Source organism: Martes martes (genome assembly GCF_963455335.1).
Source record: "Martes martes genome assembly, chromosome: 10".
Lineage (NCBI taxonomy): Eukaryota > Metazoa > Chordata > Mammalia > Carnivora > Mustelidae > Martes > Martes martes.
In genome coordinates, this window is record NC_137898.1 from 7420667 (window position 1) to 7439096 (window position 18430).

Genomic DNA, 18430 nt, shown 5'->3' on the forward strand with positions numbered 1-18430 from the left:
TGGGATCAAGCCCTATGTTGGGGTCCCTGCTGGGCTCCCTGCTTCTCCCTCTCCCACTCCCCCCTGCTTGTGTTCCTTCTCTCTCACTGTGTTTCTCTCTCCGTCAAATAAATAAATACATAAATAAATATTTTTAAAAATAATAAAATCTTTTTTAAAAAGTACATTTTCATTTGTGCATTTGTCTTTCTCCTTTACTAGACTGATTTTCTGGAAGGCAGGAACTGTGTTTCATTTACTCTGGTACCCACCAACCTGTCTTGCACTCAACAGTTGCTCACACATTGAATGACTCCTTTCTCTCCTCCTCCAGAGAAATTGTATTTATTGAATAAATTAACTTTTCCTTCATTTTCAAACAGATGATTTGAACAGCTAGTATTTTTCCTTTCTTGTCCATAATATTAGCTTCATTTTTATTACACAAATACTTGCTCAGCATAAAAAATTTCAAGTAGAATACGGAACATATAGAAATAGGAGAAAAAAGTAAAAAACTACCTGAGATCTCACTGCCATTAGAAATTTGGTGATTTTCCAGGGCGCCTGGGTGGTGCAGTTGGTTAAGCATCTGACTTCTTTGATTTCAGCCCAGGTCACCATCCCAGGACCCTGGGATGGAGCCCTGTGTCCGGCTCCGTACTCTGCAGAGAATCTGCTTCAGGATTCTCTTTCTCCCTCTGCTCCTCCCCCTACTCATCTCTCTTTCTCAAATAAATCATTTTTTTAAAAGATTTTATTTATTTATTTGACAGAGATCACAAGTAGGCAGAGAGGCGGGCAGAGAGAGGGGGAAGTAGGCTCCTTACTAAGCAGAGAGCCCAATGCGGGGCTCGATCCCAGGACCCCGGGATCATGACCTGAGCCGAAGGCAGAGACTTAACCCACTGAGCCACCCAGGCACCCCTCAAATAAATAAATCTTTTTTTAAAAAATATTTTATTTGTTTGACAGAGAGAAATCACAACTAGGCAGAGGCAGGCAGAGAGAGAAGAGGAAGCAGGCTCCCTGCGGAGCAGAGACCCTGATGCGGGGCTCTATCCCAGGACCCTGGGATCATGACCCGAGCCGAAAGCAGAGGCTTTAACCCACTGAGCCACCCAGGCGCCCCCCCAAATAAATAAATCTTAAAGAAAAAATAAATGTTAAAGAAAAAAGAAAAAAAAATCTTAAAGAAAAAAAAATTTGGCGTTTTCCTATCAATGCATTTATGTTTATAGTTATATGTTAAAAAAATAGGATTGTCATAAAATTTTTAAAAGGAAGCACACTTTATTATTTTTATTTAATGTTTTTATTTTTTCTTATTTTTAATTTAAATTCTAGTTAGTTAACATACAGTGTAATATTAGTTAAGATATTTATTTATTGGGGCACCTGGGTGGCTCAGTGGGTTAAAGCCTCTGCCTTCAGCTCAGGTCATGATCCCGGGGTCCTGGGATCGAGCCCCGCATTGGGCTCTCTGCTCAGCAGGGAGCCTGCTTCCCCCTCTCTCTTTCTCTCTGCCTCCCTCTCTGCCTACTGTGATCTCTGTCAAATAAAAAAAATAAATAAAAAATAAAAATACATTGAGTTCTTAAAACGTACTGAACAATGTCCAGGTAACCTGATTCCTCTCCAAAGTCTTCACTAATAACATGGGCTGTATACCCTTCTATAGCTTTGTCTATCCTCAGGTAATCAAATGCAGACATGCACATGCGCACATACATGGGGTTTTACAAAAACAAGATCATGGAATATACATTTCTCTGCTTTTCTTATCTAATGACAGCACAGAAGTCCCTCTTGGTATGGATTAACTGATTTTCAAGTCTGCCTAATAATCCTGGTTAGGGATTCCAGTTTGCTGAACCCTTCACTTATTTTTTTTTTTAGTTTTTTTTTTTTTTTTTGATAGAGACACAGCGAGAGAGGGAACGCAAGAAGGGGGAGTGGGAGAGGGAGAAGCAGGCTTCCCGCTGAGCAGGGAGGCCCGATGTGAGGCTCCATCCCAGGACCCTGCGATCATGACCTGAGCCAAAGGCAGACGCTTAACGACTGAGCCACCCAGGTGCCCCTAACCCTTCACTTATTAAGGGAAACTCACTTTGTTTCAAGATTTTCCCTACTACAGAGAGTGCTACAGTAAAGGCAGTAGAAGACCATGAACACATTACATTACGTAATCACATGCCTTGAGTTGGGGCAGATTCCCAGAAGTGGGGCTAATACATTGAAAGGGCTTATTTTTAATTTTTCTTGAAAGGGATAGTTTTAATAGATGACAGAATGCTTTCCAAAAAAGAAATTTCTCAGTAGTGTTAGCACATTTGTTGTTTGCTATTTTGATGGTTATATAAAGAGATTCCTCATTATCACCTTAATTTGCATTTCCCTGCAGAGGGCGGGGGCTGGTGCGGTTTCATGTTTTTTTTTTTGCTATTTGGATTTGCTCTTCTGAGACTAGCCTATTCAGTCTTGGCTCATTTTCCATTGTTTTTGTGTTTTTTTCTAACTAGTTTTTAAGACTTCTTTGCATATTAGTGTTTTGTTTTTTTTTTTTAAGATTTTTGTTTGACAGGCAGAGAGGCAGGCAGAGAGAGGGGGAAGCAGGCTCCCCGCTGAGCAGAGAGCCAGATGCGGGGCTCGATTCCAGGACGCTGGGATCATGACCTGAGCCGAAGGCAGAGGCTTTAACCCACTGAGCCACCCAGGCGCCCCGCATATTAGCTCTTTATCACGTGTGGCAAATATAGTTTCCTAATGTGTTACTGTCTGTTGACTTTTATCATACAGTTTTTTATTTTTCTTTTTTAAAGATTTTATTTATTTGACAGAGAGATCACAAGTAGGCAGAGAGGCAGACAGAGAGAGAGGGGAAAGCAGGCTCCCGCTGAGCAAAGAGCCCCATGCGGGCTCGATTCCAGGACCCCGAGACCAGGACCCGAACCAAAATGACCCGAACTGAAATGACCCCAACCGAAGGCAGAGGCTCAACCCACTGAGCCACCCAGGGCCCCCTATTATACAGTTTTTAAAAAAATATTTATTTATTTGAGATCGAGCGAGCGAGCATGAGGGGGAGGGTCAGAGGGAGAAGCGACTCTCTGCGGAGTAGGGAGCCCAATGCCGGCCTCGATCCAGATCCCGGGACTCCAGGATCAGGACCTGACTGAAAGCAGTCGCTTAACCAACTGAGCCACCCAGGCCCCCTTATCATACAGTTTTAATTTCTTTGGTGATCAAGTTTATCTTTTATTACTCTGAGTTTCTTGTTTCCCTAAGTCTCTACCTCTAGATGACCCTGACAGTCGCCTACATAGTATTCTAGGTCTGTTTTATTGTTTAATTCAGGACCCTATACCATTTGTTAGCTCAATTTCTTCTTTACTGAATCTATTTACATATGGGGAATCTATTTCCAGTCTGTATTCCCACAACAAAAGCACTTTGTGTCATTATCATGTCTTGTATGTTCCTATTGTCTGAAAAGCAAGTTCCTCTTCAACCTCGTTTACAAGTTTCCCCACTATTTTCAAAATTATATGATTTTAAGATGATGTAATCAACCCCCAACCCAGTTGATTTTAATGGAAATGCAATGTATTTGTAAATTAATGTTGGAATTGACTTTATATTGTTTTCTGCCTAAGATTACGTGTTCTTCTCCAGGCTCAGATATTGCTTTGATCCTTCACAAAGACTATTTTACACCTTTTACTTTTTCTTCCATTTTTTTTTAAAGAAAACAGGAAGTCCCTTTTTACCTGCGGCGCGTCAACGGATCCGGTTTACGGACGCGCGCCGGCCCCTCCCCCGTCCCTCGGTTCCGGGTTACCATGGGAATCGAGAATTGACGTCACTTAGGGCTTCCGCGCCATACCCCCGCGGTCGACCATGAAGCGAAGGGCGGAGAAGCGGCTTTCACCCGTCTACGCATGCGCGCCCTGCTCCACTCCTCCCCGGCGGCAAATCTCGTTCGGCCTGGGTACCGCCGCGACCTCTTGCTAAATCCCAGCGAAGCTGCTCTCCGTGGGAGGGGAGTAGAGAAAAAAAATCGAACAAGCGACAGCCAATCCCATGACACTACGACGCAACCGAGAATGATTGACTCAACCAGCGTCAGCCAATGAGAAAGCCCGTTGCTCCCACGTCACAGTTTGCCCCACCCTATCCCCCTCCTTTCTGGACTCCGAGCTCAGTTCGCGCAGTAACAAATGAAGTGCGCGCAGCGCCACCTCCCAGCTCGCCAGGGTCGGCCGCCATTTCTTCGCCTGGCCTAACGGTCCGGCCAATCCCAGCGTGCATCGAAGAGGGCTAAGGCTCCACCAATCGCAGGCCGCCGATTCCGACCCCCTTGCCTCGGCTCGGCCCAATCCAGGCCTCGGACCCGTCGCCCCCGGCCCGCCCCCGCGGCGCCCTCTCTCCTCCCTCTTTGTGCGTCTCGCGCCGCCGCCGCCCGCCGCGTGAGAGGACGGGCTCGGCGCGCTCCGCGGCAGCGCAGTCGGGTCCCCTCCCCCCGGAAGGTTCGCGAAGAAGAAGAAGCCGCCGCCGCCGCCTAAAAGGAGCCGCCGGTGCCGGTCCCCGGGGGCGCCATGGCGACCGGAGCGAACGCCACGCCGCTGGGTAAGCTGGGCCCCCCCGGCCTTCCCCCCCTTTCCGGGCCCAAAGGGGGCTTCGAGCCGGGGCCACCGCCTGCTCCCGGGCCTGGGGCGGGGCTGCTGGTGCCCGGGCCGCCGCCACCCCCGCCCGTGGGCTCGGTGGGGGCCTTGACCGCGGCCTTCCCCTTCGCGGCGCTGCCGCCGCCGCCACCGCCGCCGCCCCCGCCTCCCCAGCAGCCGCCGCCGCCGCCGCCGCCCTCCCCGGGCTCCTCGTACCCGCCGCCGCAGCCTCCCCCTCCGCCGCCGCTCTACCAGCGCGTGTCGCCGCCGCAGCCGCCGCCACCCCAGCCGCCCCGTCAGGACCAGCAGCCGGGCCCGGTCGGCGGCGGAGGAGGTGAGTCGGGCCGAGAGCGCGAGAGGCGTCGCGCGGACGGGCCCGGCCGCCTGAGGGGCGCGCGGCGGCGGCGACGGCGGCTGCACGCGGCAGGGGCGCGCGCGCGCACGGGGAGGCCCCGGGCGGAGGCGCCACGGGGCGCGCGGCCCGGTTCTCGGGCCCCGAGTGCGCACGCGCGCTGGAAGGGGGGGGTGGGGTGGATAGAGAGCGGAGGCGCAGGCGCAGTGTGGCGGCCGCGCTTTGTGGCCCGACTCTAATTTGGCGGGGGTCTGCGTGGCTCTCTGGACCTTGGTATAGGAGAGGGGTGTCGAGTGGGTTGATTCGGTGGACGGGGTGGTGGGTGTGCATGTCAGGAGGGCGTGAAAGGGTCTACTGATGACGTGGAGCACTTCCTTCCTGTTTCTAGATAAGTGCAAAAAGCAGAAAAGTAGCAACTGTAGCCTTTTTCCCCCTATAGTAAGGCAAGGTTTTCACTACGGTGAAAGAAAGAGGTCGAAAATCCTCAGGTCGTGGTTGGGTCTGATGCACTTCTGGAGGAAGGAATTTTTTTCCTTCTCTCCATTTATCTTGGAGAAGTCTGATAAGCCTTCTCTTGTTGGGGCTTTCTGGGGGTGGGGGGGTTCGGGGGGGAGTTAGAACTGACTTGGGTACCAGAATGTGTAGGGAGTTATGTCTCTGATTAGGAGGAGACTTTGGCTGCTATTGTATATATTTCTCTTTGTCGGACTTTTGATACATTCCCTAGGAGTTCAGATGTTAGTTGGCCAGGAAAATTGAATCATTATCTTGGCTAAATTTCTGAAGAAGAAAAGTGGTCTTGTTGAAGAACTGGGCTTTTTCACTTAGTAAATCATAGGTTTGGTTGTGTTCTGGCCCATTTGGAAAGGTGACTGGTGGGGAGTGGAGGTGAGAAGAAACAGCAGTTTCCCGGGTCTTGGCTTTACCAAGGTCTGATTATTCGGTATACCTTGTCTCCCTGGGGCTTTTCAACAATCATGGTTGATGTCACGTATCTGAAACTTCAGGCATGAAGATGTGTTTGCTTGTTCACATACTTTGCGGTTTTCTTGGATATGTGTTATAAATGTGAAATGTTACTATCTCGGATCCAGAACCAGGTAGCCTTGTGGTGGCCGTTTGTCTCTGACTTCTCCGGTTTGTGTTCATTTTTTGCCATTTACGTTTTAGGTCAAGTTCTCAGTTTCCCAGTCTGCGGATGTTGTGTCTAGTACCATAAGTATCCTGAACTGCCTGTTGGTAGTTAATTTGCTGGTTTATATTTGCATTTGATGGACTTTATCCTGCCTTTAGACTTCCCAAGTAAGAAGCGAAAGAGGAGCCGCTGGAACCAAGATACCATGGAACAGAAGACAGTGATTCCAGGAATGCCGACAGTCATCCCCCCTGGACTTACTCGGGAACAAGAAAGAGCTTATATAGGTAAATACACGTTCTGCATCCAAATACGTTTTCAGATGGTTAACGGTTTATTCTGAGCAATGTTTAATGTGTCTTAAGTTTGAGACCTTAAAGTCTTGTTCTTTTGAGATGAGGTATGGTCAGGTGTAATGTCACGACTGTAACGTAACCCGTGAGTTTTTACTCTCTTAAGTCCTGCATTTCAAGCTCCTTGTTTTGGTCTGTTCCGTAATAGCAGTGTTCTCCATGAGTGCCAGGAAGGTAGAGGGACCCGCTTAGTGAGGGCAGTCCCCAGTCTAGCACCCCACCCCACCCCGCCCTTTTCAGCTGCTGCTCATTGCCTGTTGGTGAGGTGAGTGTCTTCTGCCTCTCTGGACACGGCCCCAGTGGAGAACACTGCAGGTATTATAAACTAAGTACCTTTTTCACAGCATGGCCTTTCACCATTTTACATTCCTCCCTCCCCTTCAAATGTGGTCTTTTACTTTTTATAGGTACTTTCTGAAAAGAAAAACTCAGTTTAATCAAAGAGTGGTCCTGAAAGTGTTGAACAGTGCACCCCTTTCTACCATTTTGTTGAATTTAACCTTTCCTTCAGCATCTTTTCTGGTTTGGTCTTTGGAGAGCTGTCTTAAAACGAGGGCTCTTTTACTATTTATTGTCAAAGAACTCTGCTGGGAAAGGGGTACTATTTGGATATGGAATGAGTGGTAGGATAAAAGATCTTAACTGTTGCGATATTTCAAGAATTAACGATAATTGTCCACAGTGTAAATGAAGTTAACCTCAAAATTACCTTTTTTTTAAATACAAGGTTTTTAATGCAAGTTTCACCTTTATTCATGTATCTGCAGCTGTCTCCAAAAAGTTCACTTGATAAACATTTCCTACTAACTAAATAAACAACCCCTTTGGAGTAAATTATGGCAAAGGCCGCCTAGGCCTCTGAGGCTGTATCCTTCACAGATAAAAAGCTTCAAGGCTGGCATGTGTTATTCTTGAGGATCGTATTGCTGAGAGGTTTCGAGGTGTTGGAATGGTTTATGTTGTTTTCATAGTACTAATATTTCTTCTTTCCCCGCTGTCCCAATTTACTTCCACCCACCCCCTTGTCTCATTAGATCGGCCTGGGTCTTTACAACCTTCTGGAAATGTCCTTAGTGGAATGACATTCCAAGAACACAAGCAGACTTAGGGGGCAAAACAGACTTACTCTCTAGGTCTCCAGTCCTCTTCCTGTGCAGGGAGTTAATGCACTGAGCCCTGAGGGTATCTCTAGCTATAAGTCAAAGGCCAGTGTAGATCTCAGATCCAAGAACGATCCCTTTGATTTAAGTACCAGCTATTTCCTCGGGTCAGACCCCACACCCCTACGTTCCGTTAGGAGGGCTGCCTGCCACCATGAAGCTGACTTCCACCTTGAGTTCTTGACCTTAGTACTTACTGCCAAGTCAGAAATTTTCTGGCATAGAAGAGGTTAGTGAGCCATGTATCTTAATTCTTCTGTGTCTCACGTACACACTGCTTTGTACAATGCCCCCAGTATCTTCTCTTGATGTGAATGTGGGTTTCCAGTTCTTTGGAGTGGAATGGTGTGTGGTATAGCCCTGTGGGATGTATTTAAAATTAGAAGGCTGTCTGGGGCTAGACTTGCAGTAATCCTATTTTGGAGCCAGCTCAGCTTTAACCCAACCCAGTAAGACTTGCCCTCACTAGAGGTGCCTGCTCACAACTCTGAGATGCCGCAAAGGTAAGAAAACAGGTGGGTCTTCAGTGTGCTGAAGGCCGTGATCTGGCTCTGCAGTTGCCGCACTGTCTTAAGTCATTGGGGTAGCATTTCCCTGGAGTCACTGAACTTTGGTGAAACCCTCTCTCTCTTTCACATACAGCCTCCTTTTGTCAAGGTCCGAGGGCCACACACACTGTCCTTGACCCACACTTTGTATTTTCTACATCCCCTACTTTTACTCCCCTCGTGAGGAGCAAGTCTGAGAACAGACTTCTTAACGTCTCACAGTTACTGGTTTATTAAGGTATATGGATTGTCACCTCAGACTGGAATAAAAGCAACAGGTATCGGGAGATCCTTAATAATATGGATCTGGTTGTACAGAAAGAGTATGTATAACGGGTTTTTGAAGAGGTGTCGAATTGGTTATTAAATGTCTTACATGTTTAAGGAATTTTGAACCTGGTATCAATGAAAATGATCTTTGCTCAGCTGGTATTTTTCCTTGTCCCATGTTAATTGGGTTTCATTTTGGGCTATGCTTAATATTTAACGAAGAAAAATAAACTCTCAAGAGTCTTGCCCTCAAAGTAATTTGGTTGGGAACAGGGTGTTGGTGATGACATACATGGTCTGTTCTGGGTGCCAATTGTCTAGCAAGCCTTGGCGGGGCGGGAGAGGTGAGACTCCTGGTAACTGCTTTGATGTTAGCCTTAGGGGACAGTCTATACCGCTAACCCCTCTTCCAGCAAACTGTTTGCTTCCTTAAGTGATAACCATTTTGAAGTGAAAAATCCCTGTAGATGTAAGTGGACTCCTGCCGGTAGGTGGCTGGGGGTTGCCTCAATGTGTTCACTGATCAATCGTCCCTTTCAAAGTCTCCGAGTTCTTCATGCTTGTTGTTGAGATTTGAGATGTTTTTTGGTAACATTGTCTTTTTTCCATCCTTTTTTTTTCTTTCCTAACCTGGTTTCTTCCAGTGCAACTGCAGATAGAAGACCTGACTCGTAAACTGCGCACAGGAGACCTGGGCATCCCCCCTAACCCTGAGGACAGGTTGGGAAACAGTTTTAACCAGCTGACAGTAACGCTTTTACCTTTTTCTCAATACGTTTTACTGGTGGCAACATATTGTGTCAGTTCAATGAAATCCTAGTGAGTCGACTGGTAATGCTCTGACCATTCTGGGGCCTAGGGTTTGATTAGCAATCTGTATGGTCAGTGATCAGTTAGAGAATTGGAGTGGAACTTAATTACTAGCAGAATAAAAAGTTACGGGAAAATGGACACCTGGTTTCCAGTTGGTAAGCATATGCAGATTTTCACCTGACTTACCCGCCCGTAGGGACAGTGAGGTGGCCCATTAACCAGCCTTTTCAGTAACTGCTTGGGTTGAAAGCCGAGGGGGTAGAGCTTTTCTCACAGGTACACGGGTGCAGGGATTAAGAAAACTTTTTGAGCATCACTGAGTTTGAGCAGACCAGAAGCTCAGTCTGGTTAGCTCTTTGCTGCAGTCTTCCTGCTCCTGGTTTTGAGATGGTTTTAAAGTAGATGAGATTCTAACCAGCTTCCTTCACTGCCAGTGAATTTTCCTGCCTCGGCCATTGCCTGGGGATATTGGGAGGGGCCAGAATATTCTCGCCTGTTTTGGAAAGGCTAGCAACCAACCCTAAATCTTTTTTTTTTTTTTTTTTTTTAAAGAGTGTGGTCTTCAGACAGCTGTGGTCACGTCCTTTCAGTTTATAATTTCTCTCACCTTTGAAAAGTAAAAAGTCTGAGGAAAATGAACTTTTTAACCAGGAATTAGCTGGTTGAACTTTGAACAGCTAAAATCTGGTCCATGTAATGAGGGCAGTATGCCTCCCTCTCTGTGAAATTGCTCTTAATGCATGCAGCATAATTGAAAACATTTTCACTTTAAAAAGTAGTGTTTTTAGTTTTTATTACCCAGTTAATGGCTTGTTAAATCAGGAAGATGATGTAATGGTTTTAGAAGCCACGCACTTACGCATCTTTCTGCTTCCCTTTGCAGGGAACAAATTAACTTAATCTCTTCATATGGGCTCTCTGATTTTACTTAATGAAATTTAGTAATTTTTTAACCTGTAGATTTCGGTTGGAGGGATGTGTTGTGTTTTATATATACATTTTTTTTTTTAAATTTTTTTTTTCCTCCAAAGATTTGCATTGTAGGTTGTAGACCACAACTGTATAGTGCTTTTTTGGCCTTTTTCCCTTTAATATGTCTAACAGGTTACCAGGCAATTCTCAAAAGGTTGAATTTTTAACAAACCTTTGCTTCCTGGAGAAATGGGATTAGAGTTTAGTTGATATATATGATTTGAAGTGAAGAAGTTGGGCCAATCTAACCTCCAGAATATTAGCTTTTGCCTTTTCACATCAACAATTTGGGAAGAGGTTAAACTGTTTTGTGAGGCTTTTAAATGACCAATTTGGTACTGGTAAACCTTGTTTTGTTGATTAGCCAGAAATGCTTAATTCTAGACAGCTATGGGGTGGGAATTAGAAATGTCAATCATGTCAGAAATAAAACCAGAGCAGTTTTTTTTCTCCCTGTATTCAGTTTGAAAGAGGGCCTAATGCCTGATTGGTTTTGCTTTTGAGCCCAGGTTGGAGGGAACTGCATGAGTTTCGTACCTTTACTAAGGTTATTTCCTAAGAAGGTGTATTCTCAATATTAAGCCACTATGCTATTTTGATGTTGCTTAAGTTGCACAGTTAAAAATGTTTTGAAAATATCTTGTAGACTTAAATGTATAAGATGATAGTCTAATGAGCTGGGGTACGTTTGTTTTTGTTCACTATTACTGGATTGTGTTAACAGTTTATATAAATGCTAGAAACGGAGGTGTCATTTAGCCGTCATTAGCCATGAACAAACCTGACCTTTTATTCCATCGTGTGTGTAACGTGGTATGACATGGTTCCCTTTAGGCTGAAGACAGTGGGAGCAGCCGAGTTCAGTCCTTGCTCTCCAACTAGGCAAGGTTCTCTCAACTAAACCAAGGGTATAGGAGTCTTGACTACTTTCAGGATGTTTTTTTAATAACCTGATCCACATGGTCTCTTCCCTTCTTGCAGCTGCTACTAAATTTTCATTCAGAATATCAAGCTATGGTCCTTTTTGTAATCTCAACTCAGAATTCTAGGAGCGTAACTTCTCTTTTTTTATTACCGCAAAATCCAGCTGTGGTAAACTGACCATTTTATCATTACTATTTTTTACTTGTAGCAACAGCATTTTACTCCTTAAAAAAATGAGAGAGAGAAAATCTGCTTTCTGGACTTGTAAACATTGGTGGAGAATCCTAGGTTTTCCCCTTGCCGTTTGCAGGTCCAGACCCTAGACAAGTACTTGACCAAATCTGCATTTGCAGCCTCTAGCAGAAGCTGCTTTAGCACGTTAACGTTTTTCTCTACCCAGACTCCCCAACCTCGAACAGCCAGAAAACAGGTTGACTCCTGGGCCTTGGACACAGCCAGCCAGGCCATTGAAGGAAAAGCAGAGACGAAGCCTTGAACCATCTCTCTCCATTGTGGGGCCAAGTAGCTGCAGCAGCCTTGAGTCCCAGTGGCATTGGGTTAAAGAGCTCATCCTTACTATGTGGCAGGGGTGCAGACACTGTTCCTGATAGGGCACGAGCTCTGCAAGAGTTCACATTTTACCTAAACTTGGGGTTTCCGTGGTTCATAAAGTTGTAATACTGTATAGTTTTTTTTTTTAAATGAAAAATTCATATTTGGCAAGAAGACTCCAGAGGATGGTACTGTCCTTGCCATCTACAGTCCACATATTTTCCCCCAGAGGGGCAGACTTTTTTCTTCTCAACACTTAGAAGCAAGACCTTTTTTTTTTCCTTTCTCACACACACCCCAGTCCCCCTAATGCTAAGCCAGCTTTCATCTCCCCATTCCACACGATCTTGAGTAGCACACGTTATGGTCGGTTCCTCCGAAGAGTGTTGTGTTAGGGTCTGAGAGGCAGAGGGGCTGGGGAAGACTAATTTTAGCCCATGTGGGATGAGAAAAGTGAAGGCAGAGCAGTAACGGTGGTCTGTTTCCCACAGGTCCCCTTCCCCTGAGCCCATCTACAATAGTGAGGGGAAGCGGCTTAACACCCGCGAGTTCCGCACCCGCAAAAAGCTTGAAGAGGAGCGACACAACCTCATCACCGAGATGGTTGCCCTCAACCCTGATTTCAAGCCACCTGCAGATTACAAGTAAGCAGAGGGGCTGGGTTGTCCAGGCCAAGAACTTTGATCTGTACAAGTAGAACTGTTTGGTACTAATGTTGCACCTCTTAACCTCAGATCATGTATGGTTAATACGTGGTAACGAGGTTGGTTCTGGAAGAGCTGTGGGTTATTTGTGTCCTCTCTGAAGAATATGCAGAGCCTATGAGTCTTGTCTTTTTTAGACCTCCAGCAACACGGGTGAGCGATAAAGTAATGATTCCACAAGATGAATATCCCGAAATCAACTTTGTGGGGCTGCTGATTGGGCCCAGGTGAGTAACTGCTACCCAGTGGGATACTGATTCCTAAGAAACTATGAGATGTATCACTGTTAGGCCCAGCTGGGTGCCATTGATGGCTTATCTTCTGTTTTTGGTGGGTGTTTACACTTTTCTGTGAGAAAATCTCTTTGACCCCGTTTTACTGCAGAGAACTCAAATCTTGAGGATTGGTGTGGCTGCCCTTAGAGATCATGGAGCTCTTGTTGGGAAACCCCAACTCTCTGCACTCACGGTTTCCTGCCAGTGTGATCAGCCTGCTCTGTCCCCTCTGGCATGTGATCTTACTTGACGAGTCTGTCAACTCAATTTTTTCTGCCCCTGATAGAGGGAACACCTTGAAAAACATAGAGAAGGAGTGTAATGCCAAGATTATGATCCGAGGGAAAGGGTCTGTCAAAGAAGGGAAAGTTGGCCGCAAGGATGGCCAGATGCTGCCCGGAGAAGACGAGCCGCTTCACGCCCTGGTTACTGCCAACACCATGGAGAATGTGAAGAAAGCTGTGGAGCAGGTGAGGCAACCAGAGAGGGAGCCTCTTGCTGGGAACCTAGCGGTGGTCCAAGCGTTTTACGTAACTCTGCCCATTGCGTCCCCACTAGATAAGAAACATCCTGAAGCAGGGTATCGAGACCCCTGAGGACCAGAATGATCTACGGAAGATGCAGCTTCGGGAGTTGGCTCGCTTGAATGGGACCCTTCGGGAAGATGACAACAGGTGTGTGATTGGGTTGGAGTAGACAGAGTGAAGACCTGCAGAACCTGTGGGGGGAGGAAGCTTGGCCATAGCCCTTGAGGTGACTTTCTTCCCCCCTCTCCCGTGACAGAATCTTAAGACCCTGGCAGAGCTCAGAGACACGCAGCATTACCAACACCACAGTGTGTACCAAGTGTGGAGGGGCTGGACACATTGCTTCGGATTGCAAATTCCAAAGGTGAGGGCCTGGGCTTGTGGCTTCTTTGTAGCCAGTGGTGCTCAAGACATTTCTTGAGCCTGTCCGTTGCTTGTTGTTAACTCTTGGACCCGAGAGCAGCTTGCTTTCTGTGAGTGTGGTCTGTAACAGTGTGGTGTTAAAGCCGAGGGTGACTAGAAGCAGCTTGTGCGAACACCTGTATTTTGTGGCTCGTGTTGAGTTCAGGAAAACTAGAAATTTCCATCCTGAGTATAAATGGGTCCACTGGGGCTCGTATTAACTATCTTGCTGCTTAGGATTGGTTTCAGAAGCCATCTGAATTTTTGACCATTTTTGAACCAGCCCTTGATAGCAACATTTTTTTGCTTTTTTCTCTTTTGGAAAACCTGGCAGGTGCTCTAGTCTTGCATAGACTTTTCTGCCCTCAAACTGGGAATGTAGGGTTTGATGAAAGTTTCCTCTTCGGAAGAGCCTGTGCTTTTCTGGCTCGCGTGCCTGGCTGGGTGCTCTGTCTTCTCTGTTGTGGCGGGAAATCCACGTGGTCTCCCAGATGCAGAGCTGGGCTTGGAACTGAGGACTTACTATATTGAGGAACAGTTAAAAAGGATGATTGAATTTCTCAAAACTCCCTGTCAGTTCTTCAGGATAGAACTTTCCTTCTTAATAATGAATTTTTTTTTCCCGCTCCTCTCTCTCTTGTGCCCCTTATCCCACCTTCAGGCCTGGTGACCCCCAGTCAGCTCAGGATAAAGCACGGATGGATAAAGAATATTTGTCCCTCATGGCTGAACTGGGCGAAGCACCCGTGCCAGCATCTGTGGGCTCCTCCTCTGGGCCCGCCACCACGCCCCTGGCCAGTGCACCTCGGCCTGCTGCTCCTGCCAACAACCCGCCGCCTCCGGTGAGTTTTGGGGCTGGTTCTTAGGGTCTGGCCTCCCCCCCCCCATTCTCTTTCGCAGAGATTGGGGGCTGTGGCCAGGTGCTTTGGGTAGAGCACACTGACAGACATGGCTGGCAACATTGTTCTTCCGGGTGTCAGGATGTTCAGGGATCTTTCACTTTAGGAAGATCCTGTCCTTGCATGTTTCCTGGTCCTCTTGGCACAGCCGGAAGGGCAGTGTTGCCACCAGGGGGAGCAGGCAGGGACGTCGGCGGGAAATGCTCTCACATAGTCTCTCATGTCCACCACCCAGAGCCGCCCACCCTGGATGAATTCCGGTCCTTCAGAAAGTCGGCCCTACCATGGCATGCACGGAGGTGGTCCTGGTGGGCCTGGAGGTGGCCCCCACAGCTTCCCACACCCGTTACCCAGCCTGACAGGTGGGCACGGTGGACATCCCATGCAGCACAACCCTAACGGACCCCCACCCCCTTGGATGCAGCCGCCTCCGCCACCGATGAACCAGGGCCCCCACCCACCTGGGCATCATGGCCCTCCTCCAATGGGTAAGTAAGTGTCAGACCAGAAACCTTGGGGCTTTGGGATAAGCAAGGGTGATACCTGGTTGCTGTAAACCGGAAGCAGCTCCCCCAGTGGCTGGATATTGCACCAGGTCTCTTGCCAAGGCTGGGGCTCCAGAAGGAGCAAGACTTCATCGTGATTTAGGAAGTGGTTTCTGTGTGGGGTAGACACAGGCCTCCCTCTTAAAGGCAGGGTTCCAGAACCGTTCATACTAGGGTATTGTATGGTTGCAAGCTATGGGATTCGAATCAGCTGTCGGTGGGGGCATCTTTCCCGGCCAGTTCAAATGTCCTGCTAAGTCCCTGCTCTTTCCTTCCATCAAGATCAGTACCTGGGAAGTACGCCTGTGGGCTCTGGGGTCTATCGCCTGCATCAAGGAAAAGGTAATGCGGCCCGTCACCTGCTCACTCTGGGCTGTGCCCTGCGCCCGGGAGTGGGGTCTCTGGCCGGGGTCCCTCTCCCCCGCCTCTCCCCCCCCAGGCCTCAACCTTGCCTCTGCCCACCTGCAGGTATGATGCCGCCGCCGCCTATGGGCATGATGCCGCCGCCGCCGCCGCCTCCCAGTGGGCAGCCCCCGCCCCCTCCCTCTGGTCCTCTTCCCCCATGGCAGCAGCAGCAGCAGCAGCCTCCGCCGCCCCCTCCGCCCAGCAGCAGTATGGCTTCCAGTACCCCCTTGCCATGGCAGCAAAGTGAGTGCACTATTTTGGGCCTGTGGGGGTGGGAGGGATGGGGAGGTGGGGCTGAGAGGAGCAGGAGCGAGCACCTCACGGGCGCGCAGGCAGGCAGACACCCGCGGAGGAGCGCTGCTCTCTGCCGGGGGTGTAAGCGGAAAGGGCCTCGTGGCCCCTGGGGGTCTGGGGGAGGAGAGCTGATGTTTGGCGTGGTTGTGTCTGGGGAGTGGTTTTGGGGGGCCTGGAGGGAACCTGCCATTGTAGGTGGGGTGCCAGAGTGCAGGCTCGCACCGGCTGGGCAGCTCGGCTGGGCTGCGGGAGCTGCCGGCTGCCGGCTTCTGGCCGGCCCCGAGCCTGTGTGGAAGGCCTGGGTGGGGAGGGCGCTTGCATGCTGCGGAGAGGGATGTGACTGGGGCCTGAGAGACTGCAGGGATGGGAGTGGGCTGTGGGGGGAGTAGCTGTGGCCTTGAGGTTGAATGTGCCGTTCGGTGGTGGCGGCGGATGGGCGGAGGGATGTCAGAGCCGGTTCTTGTGTCTGGTACCTTCCCCTCAGCCCTTCCAGGGGCACTGGTGACAAAGGGCTTACTCTGCTAAGCCCAGAGACCTCGAGGCTGACCCCAGGGTAGTCCTGCCCACCCCTCCACTCCCCATCACCAGGACAGCCCCGCCCGCCCGCCCCCCACCACCGTACCGCATGCCAAGCAAGGAGCAGGCGCCCCTCGCCCCCCCATCCCAAGGCAGCCGCCGCAGAGAGCCGCGGTGTGCCCCCGCGCGTGTGACCTTGGGCTTCTTTACCACCCCAGATACGACGACTACCACCACGAGCGCTGGCACAGGGTCCATCCCGCCATGGCAACAGCAGCAGGCGGCTGCCGCAGCTTCTCCAGGAGCCCCTCAGATGCAAGGCAACCCCACTATGGTGCCCCTGCCCCCCGGGGTCCAGCCGCCTCTGCCGCCCGGGGCCCCTCCCCCTCCGCCGCCTCCGCCGCCTGGTTCCGCCGGCATGATGTATGCCCCGCCCCCTCCTCCTCCGCCTCCCATGGACCCTTCTAACTTTGTCACCATGATGGGCATGGGGGTGGCGGGCATGCCGCCCTTCGGGATGCCTCCAGCTCCCCCACCGCCTCCACCACAGAACTAGACTCGGTTTTTTAAGAAAATATATATTATATATAGAGAGAATTGGTCTCGTTTAAACACACGCCGAACCTCACCATATGGAGCCAGACATTGGGATGCACGCATGTGATTTGTGTGCACGCATGTGTGTGTGTGCACGCACCGGGCTGGGCCAAGCGACTGAGGACTCGCTTGGGAACGGGCAGGTGGTAGTAGGGGCGCCAGCTTGGGCTCTCCTGGCGCCCCGTAGCATCGAGTGTCTTCTTTGTCTTCTTTCTCTCCTCACCCAACTCCCTTTGCCTCTCCCCAAACCGGGCCGCCAGGATCCCTCCCCGCAGCGGCGATGGCCCGAGCCATGAGAGTGAGGACTTTCCGCGCCCATTGGTGACCCTTCCAGGCAGACAGCCTCAGCAGCGCCCCTGGTGGACAGGATGGTTCGGCAAAGCAGCCTGAGTTATTTTTGTGGATGGAATCGGAACACGCTGGCTCCATATCGTGAAATTTTTATTAATTTTTTTCTTTTTCCTTTGTTGTTTCCTTATCTCTTCCTTTCTTCAGACTCCGTCCAAGGAGATGCTCTTCCCTGATCTTCTGCTGCAATTAGATTCCTTTCCTTTTTCTCCATTCCTTGTTCTTCTCTTCCCAAGGAGAGGAGGGAGCAAATGGTTTTAGGCGCAAGCTTTGGCCATTAATGTCAGTCTGTTTGAGGGGGGGAGAGGGTCCTTTGGTTCTAAGATTTTCAAGGTTGCCATGACCACCCCAGAGTTGTTGGTTTTTGGTTTTGTTTTTTGTTTTTTGTTTTTTTGTAGCGTAACATTTTGTCTTTGCCACCTTTATAGGGTAGTGGGTTAATTTCCAGGTCCGGGGCCGAAACCCATCCTGGCACCCCTGCCAGTGATAGGTGGGGCCACCTAAGCCACTTCAGGCTTGTCTGCCATCCTGGAGAGTCCTTTCTGTGCTCCCTGAGCACCTGAGCTGCCTCAGATTCCATTTGTCCTTCTCCTTCCTGGAAGGTTTCCTTTCAAATTTTATTTTAATCCCAAACTTCTGAATGTTTTGCAGTGTCTAGGGGTTCGAGCCCCTTGTTTTTCGTTCTGCTTTTTTCTTCCCTTCCCTCTTCGTGGAGTGATTATGTTGACAAGAATGTATAACGCGCGTTCTCCTCACTGGTTTATCTGCAGAAATTTCTCTGGGCTTTTTTTTTCGGTGTATGATTCAACACTGCGTTAAAGGGGGATGTTCCATTGAATAAAAGAGCAGTGTGGTTTTCTGGGTCTGTTTCTTTATTTTCTTTTCTCAGCAGCTCCAGAGTTCCCTCACCTGCCTGCATTCAGCACCTGGCCCCAGCCATCCCGTTCTCTCTTGGGAACCCCTGGGACATTCATTAAGGAGCCTCCCGCCTGCGTCCCTGTGTGTGGCTTTGCTCCGTGGCAGCCGAGTGTGTGGGTGGTCCCACCATCTCCACCTTGTTTACCAGTTCACAGCTGAGAACCGGGTTCTTCACAACCCCCCACCCCCATCACTGCTTTATCCCCTGGTCCCTGTTGTTCTGAAGGCCTTTTCCTGGGGCTTAGACCCCCCACATCTGCTGAGCTCTGGTTGCGATC

At 49.3% G+C, this 18430-nt stretch overlaps 1 protein-coding gene across 20 annotated transcripts; it reads left to right on the forward strand.

Moving 5' to 3' along the window:
- Positions 1-4181: 4181 nt before the first annotated feature.
- Positions 4182-18091, forward strand: SF1 (splicing factor 1). Of its 20 annotated transcripts, none has more exons than XM_080817213.1 (14): positions 4183-4608; positions 6289-6417; positions 9106-9181; positions 12214-12366; positions 12564-12653; positions 12988-13171; positions 13260-13375; positions 13485-13592; positions 14292-14472; positions 14744-15017; positions 15357-15416; positions 15543-15722; positions 16508-16712; positions 17147-18091. In XM_080817213.1, exons 1-14 carry the CDS (start codon positions 4578-4580, stop codon positions 17274-17276), a joined length of 1917 nt encoding a protein of 638 aa, XP_080673339.1. In that variant the 5' UTR covers positions 4183-4577; the 3' UTR covers positions 17277-18091. The 20 variants fall into 20 exon arrangements, with proteins under 20 accessions (XP_080673329.1, XP_080673339.1, XP_080673341.1 ...); XM_080817209.1 differs by having other exon boundaries at positions 4204-4977; XM_080817203.1 differs by lacking the exon at positions 16508-16712 and having other exon boundaries at positions 4182-4608; positions 14765-15017.
- Positions 18092-18430: the final 339 nt, after the last annotated feature.